Below are 19,715 nucleotides of genomic sequence, written 5' to 3'. Positions count from 1 at the left end.
TATAGACTGTCTAACCCTAATCAGAACTACTACTAGCTTTAAAGACTTAAATTAATCCTACTAAAACACTAAATCAATTGAACATTTAAAATTAAAAATCTCATCACAGATTAACATCTCTTCAGTAAATCGTTCATTACTCTCTCAATACAACTCCGAACCGCAAGATCATGGTCTCATTTGTGAGGAAAATTGATAATCTTTCCAATGACTCCAAAATCACGCAAAGTGGACAAGTTTTGATTATGTTTCTGAAACTTCAAGATTCAATGCTTCCTCAATCCTCGTCCCTCTCATCTTAACTAATTGACTCTTCTTTCTAGCATGAATTTCCCATTATAGTCAAAGAAAACCATTACTGGATTTAATCCTTTATTCTGATTGGATTTTGTAATCCTTTACTTGGATTTGAATCTGATCAATTGACTCTTGCTGATCTATTGATTTCCTTCCTACACTCATATCATTTGTGTTCATGCCCTTTCTGTTAATCCAATAGAAGGTTGAAGGTCAGTTTTGGAGCAGTGATGGGTCAGTCAAATGAGAGGTGCTTATGTATAATCAGACACCACTGAATTGATGCCCGATCTTGTATGATTGATGAATCCCTGCTGACACTGGTTGGCATGGTAAAATGTGCTTCCTCAGGTGAGGGCCCTATACTGAATTTTAAACCCGTACTAGACATATAAAGTAGCAGATGCTAAGCATGCATGATTTATGTGGATGATATGGCCTAAATAGAGTGCAGTAGTGGGAACAAAAATTGAAAGAAACAAAAGCGAAAAATGATGTGGGTGATCCCAAGTAGTTGGGATAAGACTTTGATGAACTGAAGACATATTTCTATAAGCTAAAATAGATGACTGTTACCAGTATAACTTCATGTTCTCCACTGATTAAAAGAAAACAGTATCAGCTAACTAAAAATGCTCTTGTAGGAGGTTGCAAGAAAAGCTAACAGCAGCAGCCGTGTTCGACAAATCGCTTTATCAGTAGGTTCTAAATTGAATCATGGCCAATTTGTATTTTGTTCCAACTGAGCCCCAATCTTAACTTTATACTATAACTGCTTTAAAGTCATATGGGTTAACATATGTTACTGTTTACAGATGGTGTAGTTTCCTATCTTTGAAAGTAATCTCAATGGTTGGTACATTCCTCATCTTACAGAGTTGATGACCTGTATGAATAAATGAAGATTCATCTCAATAAGTATGAAAAAATAATAATGATAATAATTTGGGGGTAGACCTTGCCATTTCTTAATGAAATCTTTTTCTTTCATTTCTTTTAATGCAGGATCTTCCTTTCCATGAAGGCTGTCTGGGGTTTTTAATATCCTTAGGAACATATTGATTTATTTTATTCTCCTTTTTGGAGTGGTAGGACTGCAACACTTGATAAATTTCTCACAGTACATGATTTAGTTAATGGAGGAGTACTGGTGATTCCCAACATGTGTTTATGTACAAAAGAGCCAGAGGAAACAGTGAACCACCTGAATTGGTGAGTGGTTTGCATAAGCTTCTTGGCCTTACTTGTTATTTTATGAATCTTTCCAGGAGAACTAATAGACAGCATCGTAGAACAGAATGACCTTCCAGCAAATTGATATCTTTCATGGAGTTGAGATTGCTTTGGAAGCTTAGGCGTGTTGCCTGGGTTATCTTCTTCTCTTTTCTTAATTCTTTGTAATTATATCTTAACTTCTACTCTTAACCTTAAAGTTAATGATTGCTCATGATGTCCAGATAAGTTTTAAACCCAAGTTTTTAAAAAAAAAAAATTCTCATTGGTAATGATGAGAGAGAGAGAGAGAGAGAGAGAGAGTTATTTAATTTACCTTTGTTGAAACAAATAATTTTTAGAAGGGGAAAAAAAGGGGTAAGATTACAACTTATTTCGCCACTTTAGTATTTTGTTTTTGGGATGATGAGAAGTAAAATTTAAACCTTAATTGAAAAGGAAAGAAGACACTATGTCAGTTACATCAGTTCACTATTCTGGTTACAGTAAGATTTTCCCTATATATAACGCATCAACTTCATTTATCCATGATTTTGAATCCGGCTTTGGTGAACCATCACCTTCCGATTTGAAATAGATATGAATCGGTCTTTTGGAACTTTACAAATTAAAATTCGGAAGAAGATTCAAAGATTTTCACAAATATGTGATTTTTAAGAGTTTTGTATTCGAAGTCTTGTACATGTAATTACAAAGAGATAAATGTCACTAATTTTCTTTTACTTTTATTGATAAAAAAGAAGTAAAAAAAGAAAAAAGAAAATGAAGATCAAAGACCCCTAATTCAAATATAGATTGTGGGAACAATATTAATCGGAATTGCCAAATCCAATCCTGCAGAGTCCAATTGGATTCTTGAAACCATGGCACTTTGGAGTTCGGATAGCCAAGCGGGGTATAGGTTCCAAAAGGGTGTCAAAGTTCAGCCCAAATCAGTCTGACCGATAAAACCAATCAATTCTTTTAGATTTAATTGAACCGTTATTGATTTGGTTTTGGGTTGGGATATTATGGAACATGTAGAAATCGAAACCAAATTGAGCTACCAAAACTGAATCAAGATCGATAAAAAAAAACTAAAATCTAAGGAAAACCCAGGATTTTCCTATTAATTTCCGTACATATACATATAAGCCGCGAACCTGGACCAAACCATACCGAATGTAATAATAGTTTGATTACATGCCAATAACAAAAACGGATCGGTTAACAGATTGGCTTACCAAACTGGACCAAAACTGAAATCTTTCTTCACAGATTGGTTTTGTATCAATCCCATTGTGATTTTTTCTGGTAATTTATCCTTTTCCACATTTCGAATCATTAAACCTTCCCAATACATCCTTCTTATTCTATCTTTTTCACTTGAAAATTCAGGAAGGGGGAAGTGATCAAGTGAGCTTCCACTGATGGTATCAGTTTCCCATTCAAGGATTGAGAGAAATGGAGTAAATATAGACGGGTAGATTTGAAGCTTGGATTTGGTACTTTGGGTTCCTTATAAAAGCTCCTGAGAGTTATGAAAATTCATGACAAAAGCATTAATCCTTACCTAATTTATAGACATATGGGAATCCCTATTGACTTGGAATTCTCATGTGTCAGTGGTGAGTCATGATCACCCAGTTTTGTTTTGCCAATCCCAGTTAGATCTAAAGGACTTTGAAAGAGACCATTCAAGCCCAGAGGAAAGGCCAGCCCAAGCAGCTAGGCTGGTTAATGCAGAATTAGTACAAAGTGTGGTGACAGCATTTAGTAGTATCAGATCAGATACAATACAGTACACTCGTGCACATGTACATCAGTATTATAAGTCTATATAGCCTTAGTTTGTTTTTTTGGAGCTATTTGGACCAAATCACTCACCTCTAGAGTCTGGACTGGAGGGTCTTTATAAGGGCTACCAGTCCCACAAAAACCAATTAATCGTTTGTATTATTTATCCTTGGATTAGTATTTGAATCTTCTCTGTAATGCCCAGTACAAGATCTGGGTCATTGATTTGACACTTCTGAGTTCTGGTGGTTGAGCTTGTGGGCCCAGTGAATGATAGGGACCTTCCCGAATCCCTTGTAATGGTAACTTTTTGCCAAATCTTTGGACTCAGGAAGTCACAACCTTTATTCACATTTGGATTGGTCCAGAGTATGATTTGAATAATATCTGTAATATCTATTGGTATAGTCTTCTAACCCAATATGGATTATAAATGGATCATGGTTATATGGATTATAAATGGATCAGGATCGTCTCCAGGGAGCAGGGAATGCCCAGGGCGCTATCAGCCATTGGGCTATGATGTACATATTCTTGGGCATGCGTCAATATGTGTGCGGTACAGCTCAACCATTGGATGCCCCGTAGCAGCATCCTGGGCGCATGTCTCATATCTGTCATATCTATTGGTATAGTCTTCTAACCCAATACGGACTATAAATCGGATCAAGATCGTCTCCAGGGAGTAGGGGAACGCCCAGGGTGTTGCCAGCCATTGGGCTATGATGCACACATCCCTAAGTGTGCATCGAGATATGTGTGGCACAACTCAACCATTGGATGCCCCTTGGCATCACCCTGGGTGCACGCCTCATATCTGTCATATTTATTGGTATAGTCTTCTAACCCAATATGGATTATAAACCGGATCAGGATCGTCTCCAGGGAACAGGGAACGCCCAGGGCACTGCCAGCCATTGGGCTATGATGCACACATCCCTAGGTGTGCGTCGAGATGTGTGCAACACAGCTCAACCACTGGATGCCCCCTGGGCGCACGCCTCATACCTGTCATATCTATTGGCATAGTCTTCTAACCCAATACGGATTATAAACCGGATCAAGATCGTCTCCAGGGAGCAGGGAACGCCCAGGGCGTTGCCAGCCATTGGACTATGATGCACACATCCCTAGGCATGCATCGAGATGTGTGCGGCACAGCTCAACCACTGGATGCCCCCTGGCAGCACCCTGGGCGCACACCTCATACCTATCATATCTATTGGTATAGTCTTCTAACCCAATACGGATTATAAACCGGATCAGGATCGTCTCCAGGGAGTAGGGAACGCCTAAGGCGCTGCCAGCCATTGGGCTATGATGCACACATCCCTAGGCATGCGTCGAGATGTGTGCTGCACAGCTCAACCACTGGATGCCCCCTGATAGCACCTTGGGCGCATACCTCCCTAGAGACGAGCTAAATTCTTATAAACCTGTTATTCTGCATTTCTCGTTGGTTACCTCACCGACCTCATCTTTCTCCTAAGTTACGAGTTCTATGTTGAGATTCCATGCGATAAGTGAAAAAAATAATCTTACATCGGATATAAATAGAGATGTGAGTGAGTTATTAGCTTTTCTTAGAATGCTGAGATCATAGTTACATGGTGGTGGTGGGTTGGCCACTTCTGTTTTCAAGGATTACGTCTGTGATTGGTACATTGGCCGGGTTTTGATGTTGAAAAAACTACATATGAGTTATATGGTACTTGAATTATTAGGTTTTTTTTCCTCCAAGGGAATGGAAATAGTGAGTAGTGTGTTACTATCAAAGCTTGTTCCACCGTTTTTGTACATTAGTAGAGCTTTTAAGTTTTAAAGTACAAATTACATGTATATTGTTAGGGAATTTAAATTTTTTTTATTTGTTTTAATACAACCAATATTAGTACCCAAAGAGAGATGAAAATTAAATACCCAAAAATCAGATTGAAAATGGAATAAAATTTTAAAAACCCAATGGATTAAGAAGATCAATAAGAAAGCATGTGAGGGCAACAATTTTCTCTATTCCACAAAGAAAATTAACTCCTTTTTTTTTTCAATTTTCTTCCCAAAAATTATTTATTTGGAAAACCAAATTTGGCATTATTCATGGATTAAAATGTAGAGTCCTCACCTATTTTAACTGATTCTGATGATTCGATATCGAAATCAGCCGAAATCGATCTGAATTCCAATCTGGGTTTTTAATCCTTGGCCTTGTTCAAGTAGAAATGCAAGCAGTATAATAATATAAGGTGAAAAGTACTATTTGTTTGTGGTAATTATCCAGACAACTATGGATTTATTTGCCCATCTTTTTTTCATATTTTGAAAGGAATTGAATATGTTTGTCCTTAATTGGCAACTGGCACAAATAATCTGTGGTGAATGAGATTTAAGTCTTCTACCCTAAAAAAAGAAGAATGAGATTAAGTCCCTTTTTATATATGAAAGAAACAGTGTCATAGGGGACCAGACTAGAAATTCTCTTTCTAAGATGAACAATCAACGATCATAGTAGTTGTGCTTCACTGCTCAGCACAGACTTTCTCATATGCTCACCCCTGACTTTGTCCTCAGTGATGCTCAGTAGTGACAGCAATAGAAAGTGAAATTAATCCAAAGCCCTTTACACAACCACAGTACCCTACAGAGTTTAAAGTTCAAACTTGATGAAGCCATCAAGTAGGAGAGACTTAAATCACTAGTAAAGGAGATAGAGAGAGCCCTTTACACAACCACAGTACCAAACAGAGTTTAAAGTTCAAACCTGAGGAATAAGGAGAGACTAAATCACTAGAAAAGAGTAAAGACATGAGAGAGAGAGAGAGAGAGGGGTTGGTGGTAGTCCCTTTCTACAGTGGCTTTTGATGTCACATTGCAACTATACCTGTCCCTGAGGGTGGTTGTAAGTGCTGACACTTGGGCCCTTGACAGTAAGTAATAAGATGCCCAATCATAGCAGGTAATTATTTACCCATCTATACAAGTATGGCCCCACTCATAAGCTACTTGACAATTAGATCAGGTCAATACAAAGTTGGGGAAATTTCTAAGAGTTCCCTAAATTTAACCTATAATTACTCAAGTCCTCCATAGAATATTTTTCTGATTTTTCTAATAAGGTAAAGGGGTGCTGTTCTCTGTGTCACAGCGTAGCCTGCGCCCAGACCCACGGGGGTGGGCGCAATGATCACCTTGCCACCCCCCTACACAGGCGGTGCTGTGGCATAGAAAACATTCTCCCTAAAGTAAATCTTTACCTCTTCTTCTCCTTTGGTTAAGTTACTATTTTAGCAACAAAAAAAAAAGGGCTAGATTACTATTTAATGATATATATTTAATATCTTTTATACTTAAATATTAAATTACTTTCTAAGTATATATTGAAATGACTTAATTTTATACTAAATAAATATTAAATTAATAATGTTCAAAAAGCCAACCTTAATCCTAACCAGGTATGGTATTTGATATATGTGATGTAAATTGATCAAATTTATAGCATATTTTCATCTACATACCAATTTAACTTATGTAGTAGAATAATTTGGTGTTTCAATTAGTTGATCAATTTAGTGAGAAATTTTAAAAAATGTGCATCATATACTTATATTTGGCCATATGGACACTAAAATGTTATATAAGAATTAAAGCACTAATATATATGCAATATGCAATTAGGTCATCTCAAAGAGAAAAAACAACTCAGATTGTCATAATTTAACTCAGGTTGGGATAATTGTGTAAATAATTTTCTACCATTCTGCACTTTCAAACTACATTATAGCTTGACAAAATAATAAAATTCTAAGTTTGACACCTGCAAACAAAATTTAAAGCCAAGATAATTAATTAAACATGATTTTCATATGAAATTTTGTTTCTTTGTTTTTTGGCAAAGTGTTTCTAGGTTAGAAGATTCAGAAAAGTTTTTTGTGTTACACACTTATTTCGTAAGAAATGGATTAGATTGATTATGTGTAAAATTTTAGGTTCAGGTTCAATCATATATCATCCCATGTATGATCATGCACCTTTTTGATTACCATATTATTGAATATTTTATTTTACCACCTGGCAAACTCTATTATGATGAAGCTTAACAACTAAACAATTGACCTTAAGCACATTTATATGTTGTACTGTTGATGTGGATAGTTGAATGTTACCTGGTCGCATGGCTCTTGCGTCTTCTGTCCCTCATAAAAAAAAAAAATCACATCTCTGTTGATGCCCCTGCGTACGTTCTCATTGGCTCCATACTAGTGTATGTATTACACGAACAGACAATGATCTGTTGCCCTTTAATCAAATAACCTTTGTGTATTGCATGCATCTTGTGTATTTCAACGCACGCTACTAATACTCCAACCACTATTGGATCTCTCATAATTTATAAATGATTTGTTTTGCCAACTTGGCAAATTCGATTTAGGTTTAAACTTAACATTTGAGTAGGGGACATTAGGATTTGTCCATAAAATTTCAACCCCATTAACATGACCAATATAAATGTACAAATCAGGAATTTGTTTCTCAGGAATTTGTTTCTGGACCACCAATCCAAAAAACCCTACACTTAATTCAATAATTCTTAAATGCACCTTGGAATTTAAGAATTAGACATCAGAAATTTAGAGTCATGTTCAAGACAACCCAAAGAAGTTGAAGAACGTCCGCAATGATCAAGTTTTCACAAAGAGCTATAGCTTGTTTTGTTTGCTGATTCTTCTGTTCTTTGCTGACTCTTCTAGAGATGATACTAATCCTAGCGCTACAAAGAATTTAGATATTAACAACATTAAATTCTTTACTTTCTAATCATTTATACGTGAAATAAAAATGTAAATATGCTATTACAACTCACAATGTTGGTTAGGTGTTGTTAAGAAAACAATGCCCAGGAGTGGCGATTTGCAGAAGAAAACGAAAAATAAAAAAGACATACAACGCACAACACCAAAGATTTATGCGGTTCACCCCCAAAATGGAAAGCTACGTCCATGGCCAAGCAACAAAACAGATTTCACTATCTTTGAATGTTACAAAACCTCTCATACAGTCATCCCAGAGAAAAGAACATTATATAGAGAAGTCCTAACCTAGAAAGTACAGAATTACCCCTAGAGCCCAAAATTGACCAACTAGTCAAGGTCGGATCAAAACATAACATGTGTCTCAAAACATATCGATTCGAAGGTCTCGACGAGCTCTACACAACTCATTGCCCTTGACAGTGACATATCCGCTTTTTAAGCCATCCGAGATCGTTTTGAGGCCGAAATGGCTCTTCGAAGATCCTCAACCATTCTCTAGAGTGAAATCAGGCTTCACCAATAACATGTGTAATTGTTTTCTTCAGGTGAGAAGTTGAACATTACTTGTTGAGATGTTGGAACTCACTAGAGTTATAATTCTGTGTCAGTTTCTTAAGATTCTTGGTGTCTTCATATACTTAAGAAGTTCTATCCACTTAATGTCTTACAGTTTTAGATTGAACCCTCTAATATGATATTAGAGTCCCAGTCCATTTGTTGTCTTCTCTAAATTGTCTATTGTGTAGAATCATGTATGCCAAAGCTACACATAAGATGAGGGTATTTGTTTTTTTTAAATAACATTTAAATGACATGTTTCAATCATTCTGATAAAAGTATCCCAAGTGACAAACTCTAAAATCGTGTCTTGATAAGGAATCTTCATTCCAGAGTGTAGCAATTTATAACCGGACCCACTAACTGACCCGAACCACTTGGTCGATCTTATCTGTACTCATGTTAAGATATTAACACGATCAATAATTGGGTTGGTTGCCCACGTACTGGTTGGCCACAAAAAGGACTTGACCCGACTCAGCTAGATCTTGTTTCTACGTGCACCTACGAGGGCTTTGATGGTTCATTTTCACAAATCTTGGGTCAGGGTCAGGGTCAGGGTCATGCGTCATTTTATCGCATTTGCAAAAGCTTAACCCGGTTTGTCTGAGCTATTCATCTATCAATTTGAATCCTTTACTGTCGAGTTGCCCGACAAGACCGTGCTGTCCAGACATGGTTTGCCTGACCCATTCATCTATAGATAATGTGTTTTTATATATTCTAAAATACCCTTCAGATGCCCTTTCTCGCCCTATGACTGTGTCAAAGGTTGATCAATTGACATTCAAATCGATCTAGACTACGTCGGTCATCATGTTTTTATGTTTTAGCATCATCCTAGAATTTTTCTTCTTCTTATTTTTATCTGATTTTTTATTCTTCTGTTCATGTGAATTTCTAGTAGGGCCATGATAGTTTAGGTTTTACTCATTTTAAAATTTTTTGTACTGTATCTGTATTTATTTTGTATTTTAGAATGTGATACACTAAAATAGGCATCTTATTTATCCACAATTTTCAGAATTTTTTTTTTTTCTGATTATTCTAGCAACCAATAGATTTTATTTATATTATTTTTTTACTTATTTTGTTTTTTTATCATTTTAGAACATTTCAAGAAATTTTTATGGTTTGTACACTTGAAGGGTAGGTTAGTCATTTTTTTTGGAATTTTTTTGTAACAATATGTTTTTTATTTGTTTTGTTTTATATGTTGATTTACTTTATGTATTAACCTATGATATCTATGTATATTATGTATTTAATTTTAGATTTATTTATTTATATTATTTGTTAAAAATTCTTTTTTTTTGTGTTTTCTGACAAATAGTAACCTAGGTTACTTTTGATGAAAGTGTAATCACACAAACCATACACCAATCCTAAAAGGTTAACCGACTTTTAGGACCATGGAATGGTGGTTATACACAACACACACCACACTCACACACCCGATGTGGGACTAAACCCACACACCCCTTCTTTAGTAACCCAGGTTACTTTCTTTCATATAATTTTGTAGTATGACACTTTGTTTGATTAGGTTAGTTAGGTTGCAAACAACCTATAGCTTGGTTGGTTGTTGCCAGGTGAGTGCTTGTCACCCCAGGAGGTCAAGGGATTGACTCTCCTGGATTGCATATTGTGCCAAAAAAACACCCCTCTCCCCCTGGACCTTTATCCGTTGCTGTGCGCATCGTGTGTTGCAGCAACGGCCATGTGTGCATAGTGGGGCATGCTGTGCACACATGGCCGTTGCTGCGCTGCATGATGCGCACAGCAGCGGATAAAAATTCCTCCCCCCCCCCCCACTACCAAAAAAAAAACCCGATAGTAGTAGTGTTGGTTTGCATACTAGCTAATCCTAGTTTTGTAACCTGTGCATCAGGTTAGTCCTAATCTCCCTTTTTATTTAATTTTTTTTTTATATTTTACTTTGTAAATTATTTTTCTGAATTTCAGAATGATGTGTTGTATAAGAAGACTCATTACTTTATAAAAATACCAATTAAATGAGAAGATCGGTTTAATTGGGTACTTGGGGTGCCTAACACTTTCCCCAGTATGCAACCTAACTTGAACCCAATCTCATGATCAGACCAATTCGTTTTTTTTTAAACGCAAAAACCCCACGGAGAGGATGAAATTTTATGTTCATCCTCAAGGGGGGAAAAATTTTACTATAGTAGGCGCGAAAGACTCCCGACAAGAGTTCTCCCACCAACTAGACTCAAGAAAAAAAAAAACCTATCCATTTAACAGTGTTATAGGCACAAACATTAAAATTCTTAGAAATATACAAGAACTCACAATTGTTGAAGCATTGTTGGAGATGCCTGATGTCTTGAACAACTGATGTAATTTTTTTAATATGTATTGTAGACCCTAATTTAAGTGGTGACTCTTATTCATTCTCTCCAAAAAGAAGGGTTCCCCTTGTGATAAATCATTGTTATCATAAAAGGTTAAAGGGGCACTGTTCTCTGTGCCACAGCGCAGGCTGCGCCCAGGCACATGGGGGTGGGTGTAATGATCATCCTGCCCTGCACAGGCTGCCCATGTGCCTGGGCGCAGCCTGCGTTGTGGCACAGAGAACATTCTCCCAAGGTTAAAATAATAAGGTGCCAATTAACAATCAAATCCTTTTTATACCCTTGTGTGGTTCTTAAGCTCTTACCTCCCTAAAAGATCATCAGTTACTCCATTCTCTATTTGAAGAGGGTGGGGGTGGAGATTCTTTTTACACTTCTCATACGAGTCAGGACAGGAGCGATTAGTTCTGGCAGGCCCAATTGGACACGGCCCAAACAAAGTAGTGGGCCTTTATCACACCGGTGGAAATCAATTCTTCCAAGATCACACCAAGACTGATCCCATTCCGATTTTTTTAATCCTTGACTACATATGGGCCCACATCCCTCCTAATCATGCTCTCTCCGTGAATAAGTGTTAGTCTCTTCATGGGCCCCTTGTGTGCTGTTGTCTTGGCTACTTCGTGGGTCTGGCCCCAAAGTGGGCACTTTCTAGCACCCAAATCACCCACAAAAGTAGGGAAGAAAGAAAGACTAATTAAACAGTTATGAAAGTCATTTGTTTCACCTTCTTCGGGTAGACCCTTGATGAGCTTATCTTTGCAGTAGGCCCCTTAGGCTTGGGCCCATTCCTCATGGAAACTAATAATTTCATGGGCTCTCTCAATGGATCCCTCCCTCATAAGTCTTATCATTTAGATGATTTTTATGTCTTTATATGCTTACTTCCATGATAAGCCCAAAAAGAGATTGGGACCCACTTCTGTCTGCTCTTCTAAGGCTTAAACACCCGTTAAACCCGTTAAACTCTCTCACTCTCTCTATATTTCTATAACCCCTTCACGGCTTCACATCTCTTTCTCTTTTTCCAATAACTTTCCGGGCGTCCATGTGCACGTGTGGGAGTCCTTTTATTATTACTATTATTTTATTCCCACGTTGTTTGCCATGGTGGTGGTTAATGAACCCCATGCGCATGTTAAAGAAAGTGACAACTGTGAAGAAACTAACCTTAAGGTCCGTTTGGATGGGTGGTGCTAAGAGAGAGAGAGAGAGAGGCCATCATCAGAGGACGTCAACAGAGACAGGTTGGAGATGTTGTCGGTGATTGGTGGATTATTGACGATGACGTAACCGCATATGGCCAAAGTGTCGACCTACGTGTATAGGAAATCCATGTCACCGGGTGCTTAAAACCACAGACAGGGGCACGTGTCCATCTCAGTTTGTGGGACCCCCGCTCATAGCCTTTCTTCGTCGAAATTTTCCTTTCTCCTCTTCCGCCCTTTTCAGTGCCAGGAGAGGAGAGAGAGAGAATGAGAGGACTTATTAGGAATTTGGATGGATGGTTCCGAGTTGTGTGGGGCCCACATAAATAGATCGTCAAACCGTGACATTGTTACGGTCCGGAATTGCGGACAAAAAAAGGGTTGGGTCACGGTCACCATCGTGCTTCGTGACAGCTCCTCGGCTGGCTGAAAGGATTTTCATTTACGTCAAAGTTTCGTAAAACTGTAGTAAAATTCGCTTCCCTCTCTTTGGATAGATTCGATTTTATAAGGTCTTACAGTCTTACTCCAAGTCTCACACACCATCGACATCAGGAATTCAGGGTAACGTAAAAGCTTCCAAAAAATCGTACTATCCAACAGAAATTCCAAAAATTATTTTTTTTCCTCTTTGAATTGAAAGTGTCCACTTCTTTGTTATTTCTACCAAAAAACCAAAAAAAAGTCCACTTCTTTGTTATTAAGCATGAAAAAAAAATAAAGGCAAAAAATTTCGTATATAGCCGTGCTCGTGCTTTCACTTGTTGGATAAGCATTGTTGTATATAATGCACGGCCTTTCATCTCTATCCAACAGTCATAGACATGGTCGTGCACCATGCACGGCCATGTATAAAAACTCTTCCTAAAAATAAATAAATAAATAAAAGAATACTTGATCATGTGTGGTGCACGGTTCCTGCGCCTAGACATAGGGCCACACAAATGATTGTCATACCTTCATGGAAAGGCAGAAATCTTTGAAGGCGTGGAGATCATTTCTCTTGACCTTGTGCCTAGGCATAGGAGCCGTTTACATGACCACCTCTTCCTCCCCCCCCCCCCCTTAAAAAAAAAGTAATGTGTCAAATGGTTTGTTAGTCTTGGGTTTAGCCTCTTTTTTTTGTCCTCCATGTATTGGTTCGGTCTGATCTATGGTCGCAAATTAGGGAGAGGGCTCCATCTTGAGCAAGCTATGTAGAGATGCACACCAATGAGGCGTGATGAATGATTTTGAACATAAAATAAAAAGGCAACGAGGACATTTCTTGTGAGCAAAAGAGAAAGAGAAAGAGGGGTGCAAAGTATCGAACCTGCCTGCCCAAAGAACTTTTGCCCATAAAATTAAAACAACAAATTGTAAAAATTGATCTGGTCAATTTCGACACTTTCAAAAACAAAATAGAGGAGAGGGGGAAACAACTCATACTACCCGCACCACCTCCAACAGTGCTACCAACATCTCCAATGTAACTTCAACCACCACAATTACCACTACCACCACCACATTTGATTTTTTGATATTCAATGATATTTTTGTAAATTTATAGAAGTTTTAGAAACAGAAATTATTGTGCTTAATAAATATGTTTTTGTTTCTTTACTAACCTAGAAATAGAAATTACCATGTGATACGAAACACATTTTTTAATTCAGAAATTTGACCTGATCGATGACAAAAATACCAAAACTTCTCTGAAATAAAAATATGACCCATAAACAAAAGTGTTATAATGTGGGGGTTTTGTTTTACCAATTTGCTTCGAAAAAAATTTAAATCAAAAGTTTCCAAAAACTTGCACACTGCTCGAGTTTCCCCCTTCCTTGCCAAATAGGTGTCGTTCTTTTCTTCCACCAATTAAGGATTTAAACTACGATTTACGGAAAAAGAATAGATCAAAATTGCATAATTATACATGGGTGAGTATCTAATTCAATAAGTATAAAATTTAACAAATAGCTAATCCATTAGGTGTATAACTAATATAACAATATTTGGTCAAAACCAATTATTCACATGGCTCAAAATGTATGAGCCTAAGCCAGAGTAACTTCCAGCCATATTACCTGAACCATTCTCATTGGCTCTTCCTATCGCAAACTCTGTTTCCAAACACACAGATTAGAAAGAAACGTACCAAGACGTTATCTTGTTTGGGCTTTTTAGGTTTCCGGCCAACAACTATATGTCCAAATCTAAAGATATACGACAAAAATAGGTAATGACGAAAACACCCTCTCATTTGCATCCCTAAGAAAGTACTATTCACGTAATCTGTAAACAATTTACTAGAGGTTTTCGTAATTTTAGGTATCACTTGGATGATTATGTAATTTTATTGATTAACAAATGCCATTTCCTGAAGCTGTACGGACAAGTAGGGTCTACACACCTTTGTGACAAGTGACAAACCACAGCCGTTAATACGGAAAATGACGGTGAGGATAGAGGGTCAAAGAAGCACACGTACAGTTCAGGCAGATAATTCCAAACAGTACCCGATCATTAAATTTAATCGTCTCTCTAATAAGAAGAGTTTAAATTAATAAACTAATTAAAGACCCTAATTAAAATATATTCTGATTCTCACAACAAATAGGTCGAGATCGACCACGCACGCCAAACATACGATGAGAGAGAGAGAGACACACGCCCACACGGACAGAGAGAGAGAGAGAGAAAGAGACATAGAGAGAGAGAGAGAGAGAGAGAGGGGCTTCACATGGCATGTGACCAACAGCTGTGTTTCCCTTCATTCTCGTTCCCGATAAATACCTCACCTTCTTCACTTTCTTCCTTTTGACTCTCTTGAGCCTCTTTCGCTCTTTCTCCTTCTCTCTTACAATCTCTCTTCCTTTGCTCTAATGGAGCCCTAGATAATTTCAGAAAAAATATGGTGCGAACTCTGTATTATAGTTTCTCTGTCTTGCATTCCATGGAGTTGCAGAAGCTCTTACAATACCTGACACTCTTCTCTGTTGTTCTTCTTGCCGGAAAAGTGGTGCCGGCGGAGCTTGACGGAGGTACGAAAGATGCTCAGCAGTTGCTTTACTTCAAAGCTACGATTTTGAACACCAGTGTGCTTCAGAACTGGCAGCCGAGTCAGAATCCTTGCTACTTCACCGGAGTTTCTTGTAATAACTCGAGAGTTTCCGCCCTGGATTTGAGTTCTCTCCCTTTGAACTCCGACTTCCAGTACGTTTCGTCGTTTCTGATGAGTTTGGAGCGTTTGGAGAGTTTGTTGCTGAGGAATGCGAGTATTAATGGGAACCTCACTTCGGCTTCGGCGTCTCGGTGTAGTAGGTTGTTGAGCGAGCTTGATCTGTCCGGTAATTTTTTGTCTGGTTCGATTTCAGAGATTTCAAGCTTGTCTTCTTGTTCGGGCTTGACATCTCTGAACCTGACGCGCAACAATCTCATTTTCTCTATCGGACCGAAGGATTCCGGTGGTTTACAGCTCAATTTTCAGTCTCTGGATCTCTCCAACAATAAGCTTTCTGGTCAGAACGTAGTTCCATGGCTTCTTGGTGGTGGTTGTAATAAGCTCAAGTACTTCTCTATTGGGGGAAACAAAATCTCTGGGGATATTCCGGTATCTAATTGCCGGAGTTTGGAGTATCTCGATCTCTCGTCCAATAATTTCTCAGGGGACGTTCCGTCTTTTGGCGACTGCTCCGCTTTGCAGCACCTCGACCTCTCGGGGAATAAATTTTCAGGCGACATCGGCGTGCCACTCTCCAGTTGCCAGCAACTCAGCTTCTTGAACGCATCCAGTAACCAATTTGCGGGCAACATTCCAGCTTTCCCCAGCGGGAATTTGCAGTCCCTTCTGCTTTCCACCAACGACTTCCAAGGCGATATACCTCTACATCTTGCTGATGCATGCTCAACTCTTCTTGAGCTCGATCTTTCTTTCAATCACTTGTACGGTACGGTTCCTTCTAATCTGGGTTCCTGCTCTTCTTTGGAGTCCATTAATCTCTCAAATAACAACTTCTCTGGTCAATTCCCAACTGAAACGCTCGTTCAACTGACTAGCTTGAAGAAACTTATTCTTTCTTACAATAATTTTGTCGGTAGTTTGCCGGATTTGTTATCAAAGCTCACAAATTTGGAGTTGTTAGATCTCAGTTCCAATAGTATTTCCGGACCAATCCCTCCGGGACTGTGTCAAGACCCTAAAAACAGCTTGCAGGAGCTGTATCTTCAAAACAATATCTTCACGGGTACCATTCCGCCAACTCTCAGTAACTGCTCCCACCTGGTTTCTCTTGATCTCAGCTTCAATTACCTCACAGGGAAGATCCCTTCCAGCTTGGGATCCCTGTCTCAGCTCCGGGATCTAATAATGTGGCTTAACCAGTTTCAAGGTGAGATTCCCCAGGAGCTTATGTACATCCAGACACTCGAAAATCTAATCCTAGACAACAATGAGTTGACCGGAACTATTCCTGCTGGTTTGAGCAACTGTTCCAATCTGAACTGGATATCATTGTCGAGCAATCAGTTGAGTGGTGAGATACCGGCATGGATTGGTCGGCTGAGCAATCTAGCAATCCTGAAACTAGGAAACAATTCGTTCTCTGGTTGCATTCCGCCGGAGATTGGAGACTGCCGGAGCCTGATATGGTTGGATCTCAATAGCAATCACTTGACCGGGGCAATCCCTCCTACCCTTGTGAAACAATCGGGTAAGATTGCTGTTGGATTGATTGCGGGGAAGAGGTATGTGTATCTGAAGAATGATGGGAGTAGCAACTGCCGTGGAGCCGGAAACCTTCTTGAGTTTGGTGGAATCAGACAGGATGGGTTGAACAGAGTTCCAACAAGGCACCAATGCAACTTTACAAGAGTCTACATTGGAAACACAGCGTACACGTTCAATAACAATGGCTCGATGATTTTTCTTGATCTGTCCTACAATATGTTGGAGGGTAGCATTCCGAACGATATTGGCAATATGTTCTATCTCTCTATTCTGAATTTGGGCCATAACAACCTCTCTGGTCCCATCCCTCCAGAAATGGGAAGCTTAAAGAATGTCGGGGTTCTTGATCTGTCTCACAATAAACTTGATGGCCCAATCCCTACGTCCTTGTCTAGTCTCTCTCTGCTCTCTGAGCTTGATCTTTCTTACAACAACCTCTCTGGAGTAATTCCTGAATCCGGTCAGTTAGCAACTTTTCCAGCAGCGAAATATGCAAATAATCCGGGCTTGTGTGGTTACCCCCTCCCTGCTTGTGGAGAGGGTTCCAGTGCATCCAATCTACAGCATCATAAGTCTCGCCGAAGGCAAACATCTCTGGCTGGAGGTGTGGCAATGGGCCTATTGTTCTCACTCTTTTGCATATTTGGTTTGATTATCGTTGCTGTTGAAAGCAGGAAGAGGAGAAAGAAGAAGGATGCAGCCCTGGATCTCTACATTGACAGCCGATCACAATCAGGCACTGCAAATGTCAGCTGGAAGCTAACTGGGGCACGGGAGGCGTTAAGCATCAATTTGGCGACCTTTGAGAAGCCTCTTCGGAAGCTCACATTTGCTGATCTTCTTGAAGCTACCAATGGTTTCCATAACGATAGCCTCGTCGGCTCTGGTGGCTTCGGTGATGTGTATAAAGCCCAGCTCAAGGAAGGAAGTGTTGTAGCCATCAAGAAACTAATCCATGTTAGTGGACAAGGTGATAGGGAATTCACTGCTGAAATGGAGACCATTGGGAAGATCAAGCATCGGAACCTCGTCCCCCTCTTGGGGTACTGCAAAGTGGGGGAAGAACGGCTCTTAGTGTATGAGTATATGCGGTTTGGTAGCTTAGAAGACGTCTTACATGATAGGAGAAAGGCTGGGATCAAGTTGAATTGGGCAGCGAGGAGGAAAATTGCCATTGGAGCTGCAAGAGGTTTGGCTTTTCTCCACCACAACTGCATCCCCCACATAATTCACCGGGACATGAAGTCTAGTAATGTCCTGCTTGATGAGAACTTGGAAGCCCGGGTATCAGATTTTGGAATGGCAAGGCTTATGAGTGCAATGGACACTCACCTGAGTGTCAGCACACTTGCAGGCACCCCAGGTTATGTCCCACCCGAATACTATCAGAGCTTCAGATGCTCAACCAAGGGTGATGTTTACAGCTATGGTGTGGTTCTCCTTGAGCTGCTTACCGGGAAGCAGCCGACGGACTCAGCTGATTTTGGGGACAACAACCTAGTAGGGTGGGTGAAGCAGCATGCCAAGTTGAGAATAAGCGATGTCTTCGATCCTGAGCTTATCAAAGAGGACCAAAGCTTGGAGATAGAGCTGCTACAACACCTAAGGGTTGCGTGTGCATGCTTGGATGATCGACCATGGCGACGGCCCACAATGATACAAGTAATGGCAATGTTTAAGGAAATTCAGGCAGGTTCAGGCATTGATTCCTCCTCGACTGTTGGGGATGATGGCAGTTTTGCAACAGTGGAGATGAGCATAAAGGAGGCTCCAGAGCCATGCAAGCAGTAGCAGCAGCATATGGAATCAAGCATTTTTTTTCATGGTCGTGAAAATTTTCTTTTAGAAGAAAGGCGACACGGTTATTATTCGGCACCAAATTTTTCCCTTCCACATACCATTTTGAATGGTATGGAAATGGAAGTTTAAGTGTATCTTTATAAATCCATGTATGTATCATATTTCTCTGCTTTCTGTCTAGAAAAGAAAACTGTCTCTAGTTATGTTAATACACCAAATTTTAGTTTTCCATTTTCTTCTTTGGAATTTGTCTGTGTATATGTATAGTATCAAAGGGCTGTAAGTTGGTTTGATTTTCATTTTTTTCCAGTTTCTTCGATTTGGGTTTTTTTCTCCCTAGAAGATATTATCTTTTTGGCCCATATGGAGTATCAGAATCTTCAGGAGAAGTTGTGAATGTGATGCCGGTGACTTCAAAGATGGTGACTGAGTAGTGTGCTCTCTTGGAACTTTCTTGGGTTCCACCGTTCCAGGGTGGTGGTGGTGTTGGGCCTCATTATTGAGCTTTGTTTCTTCTTTTATTTAATGTTGTCTAATCTTTTTCACTATTTGAGTTGAAGCAGGTCATTACCTACGCACCACCTGAAGTTTCCTCTTATATTACTCTATCCATCTGGTCCAAATCCTTAAATCGGGGAACAATGATGCCTATGCTTAGCAATTTTGTATACGTGATCTTGTGTTTTTGGTCAAAGATTCCTCTCTATTAGAAGCCCCATGATGTCTGAATTCATAAAAAGAAAGCCTAAGAATAAAGAATTATAGACCTGGTCGGTCCATTACTAATCTTTAGGACCAAGTAATGGACAATTAATTGCTGAATTGAAGAACTAGATCTGAACAAAGATTTAAAATCAGAATTGTTTTGCAAAGAATGGAATGTAAATTGTAAGAGGATAAGGATCCTTGGTATGGTCAAGACAGCAGCTAGCTCATTGCCAACTAAAGCCCA

At 39.1% G+C, this 19,715-nt stretch overlaps 1 protein-coding gene across 1 annotated transcript; it reads left to right on the top strand.

The window, feature by feature from the left end:
- Window positions 1-14,929: 14,929 nt before the first annotated feature.
- On the top strand, window positions 14,930-19,006 carry LOC122667194 (systemin receptor SR160). The gene has a single exon (XM_043863429.1). The coding sequence runs from the start codon at window positions 15,149-15,151 to the stop codon at window positions 18,752-18,754; it is 3,606 nt and encodes a 1,201-aa protein (XP_043719364.1). The 5' UTR covers window positions 14,930-15,148; the 3' UTR covers window positions 18,755-19,006.
- Window positions 19,007-19,715: the final 709 nt, after the last annotated feature.

Source organism: Telopea speciosissima, chromosome 7 (assembly GCF_018873765.1).
Source record: "Telopea speciosissima isolate NSW1024214 ecotype Mountain lineage chromosome 7, Tspe_v1, whole genome shotgun sequence".
NCBI classification, from domain to species: domain Eukaryota; kingdom Viridiplantae; phylum Streptophyta; class Magnoliopsida; order Proteales; family Proteaceae; genus Telopea; species Telopea speciosissima.
Note: the sequence above shows the minus strand (reverse complement) of the source record. Positions and strands in the feature narration are given on the sequence as shown.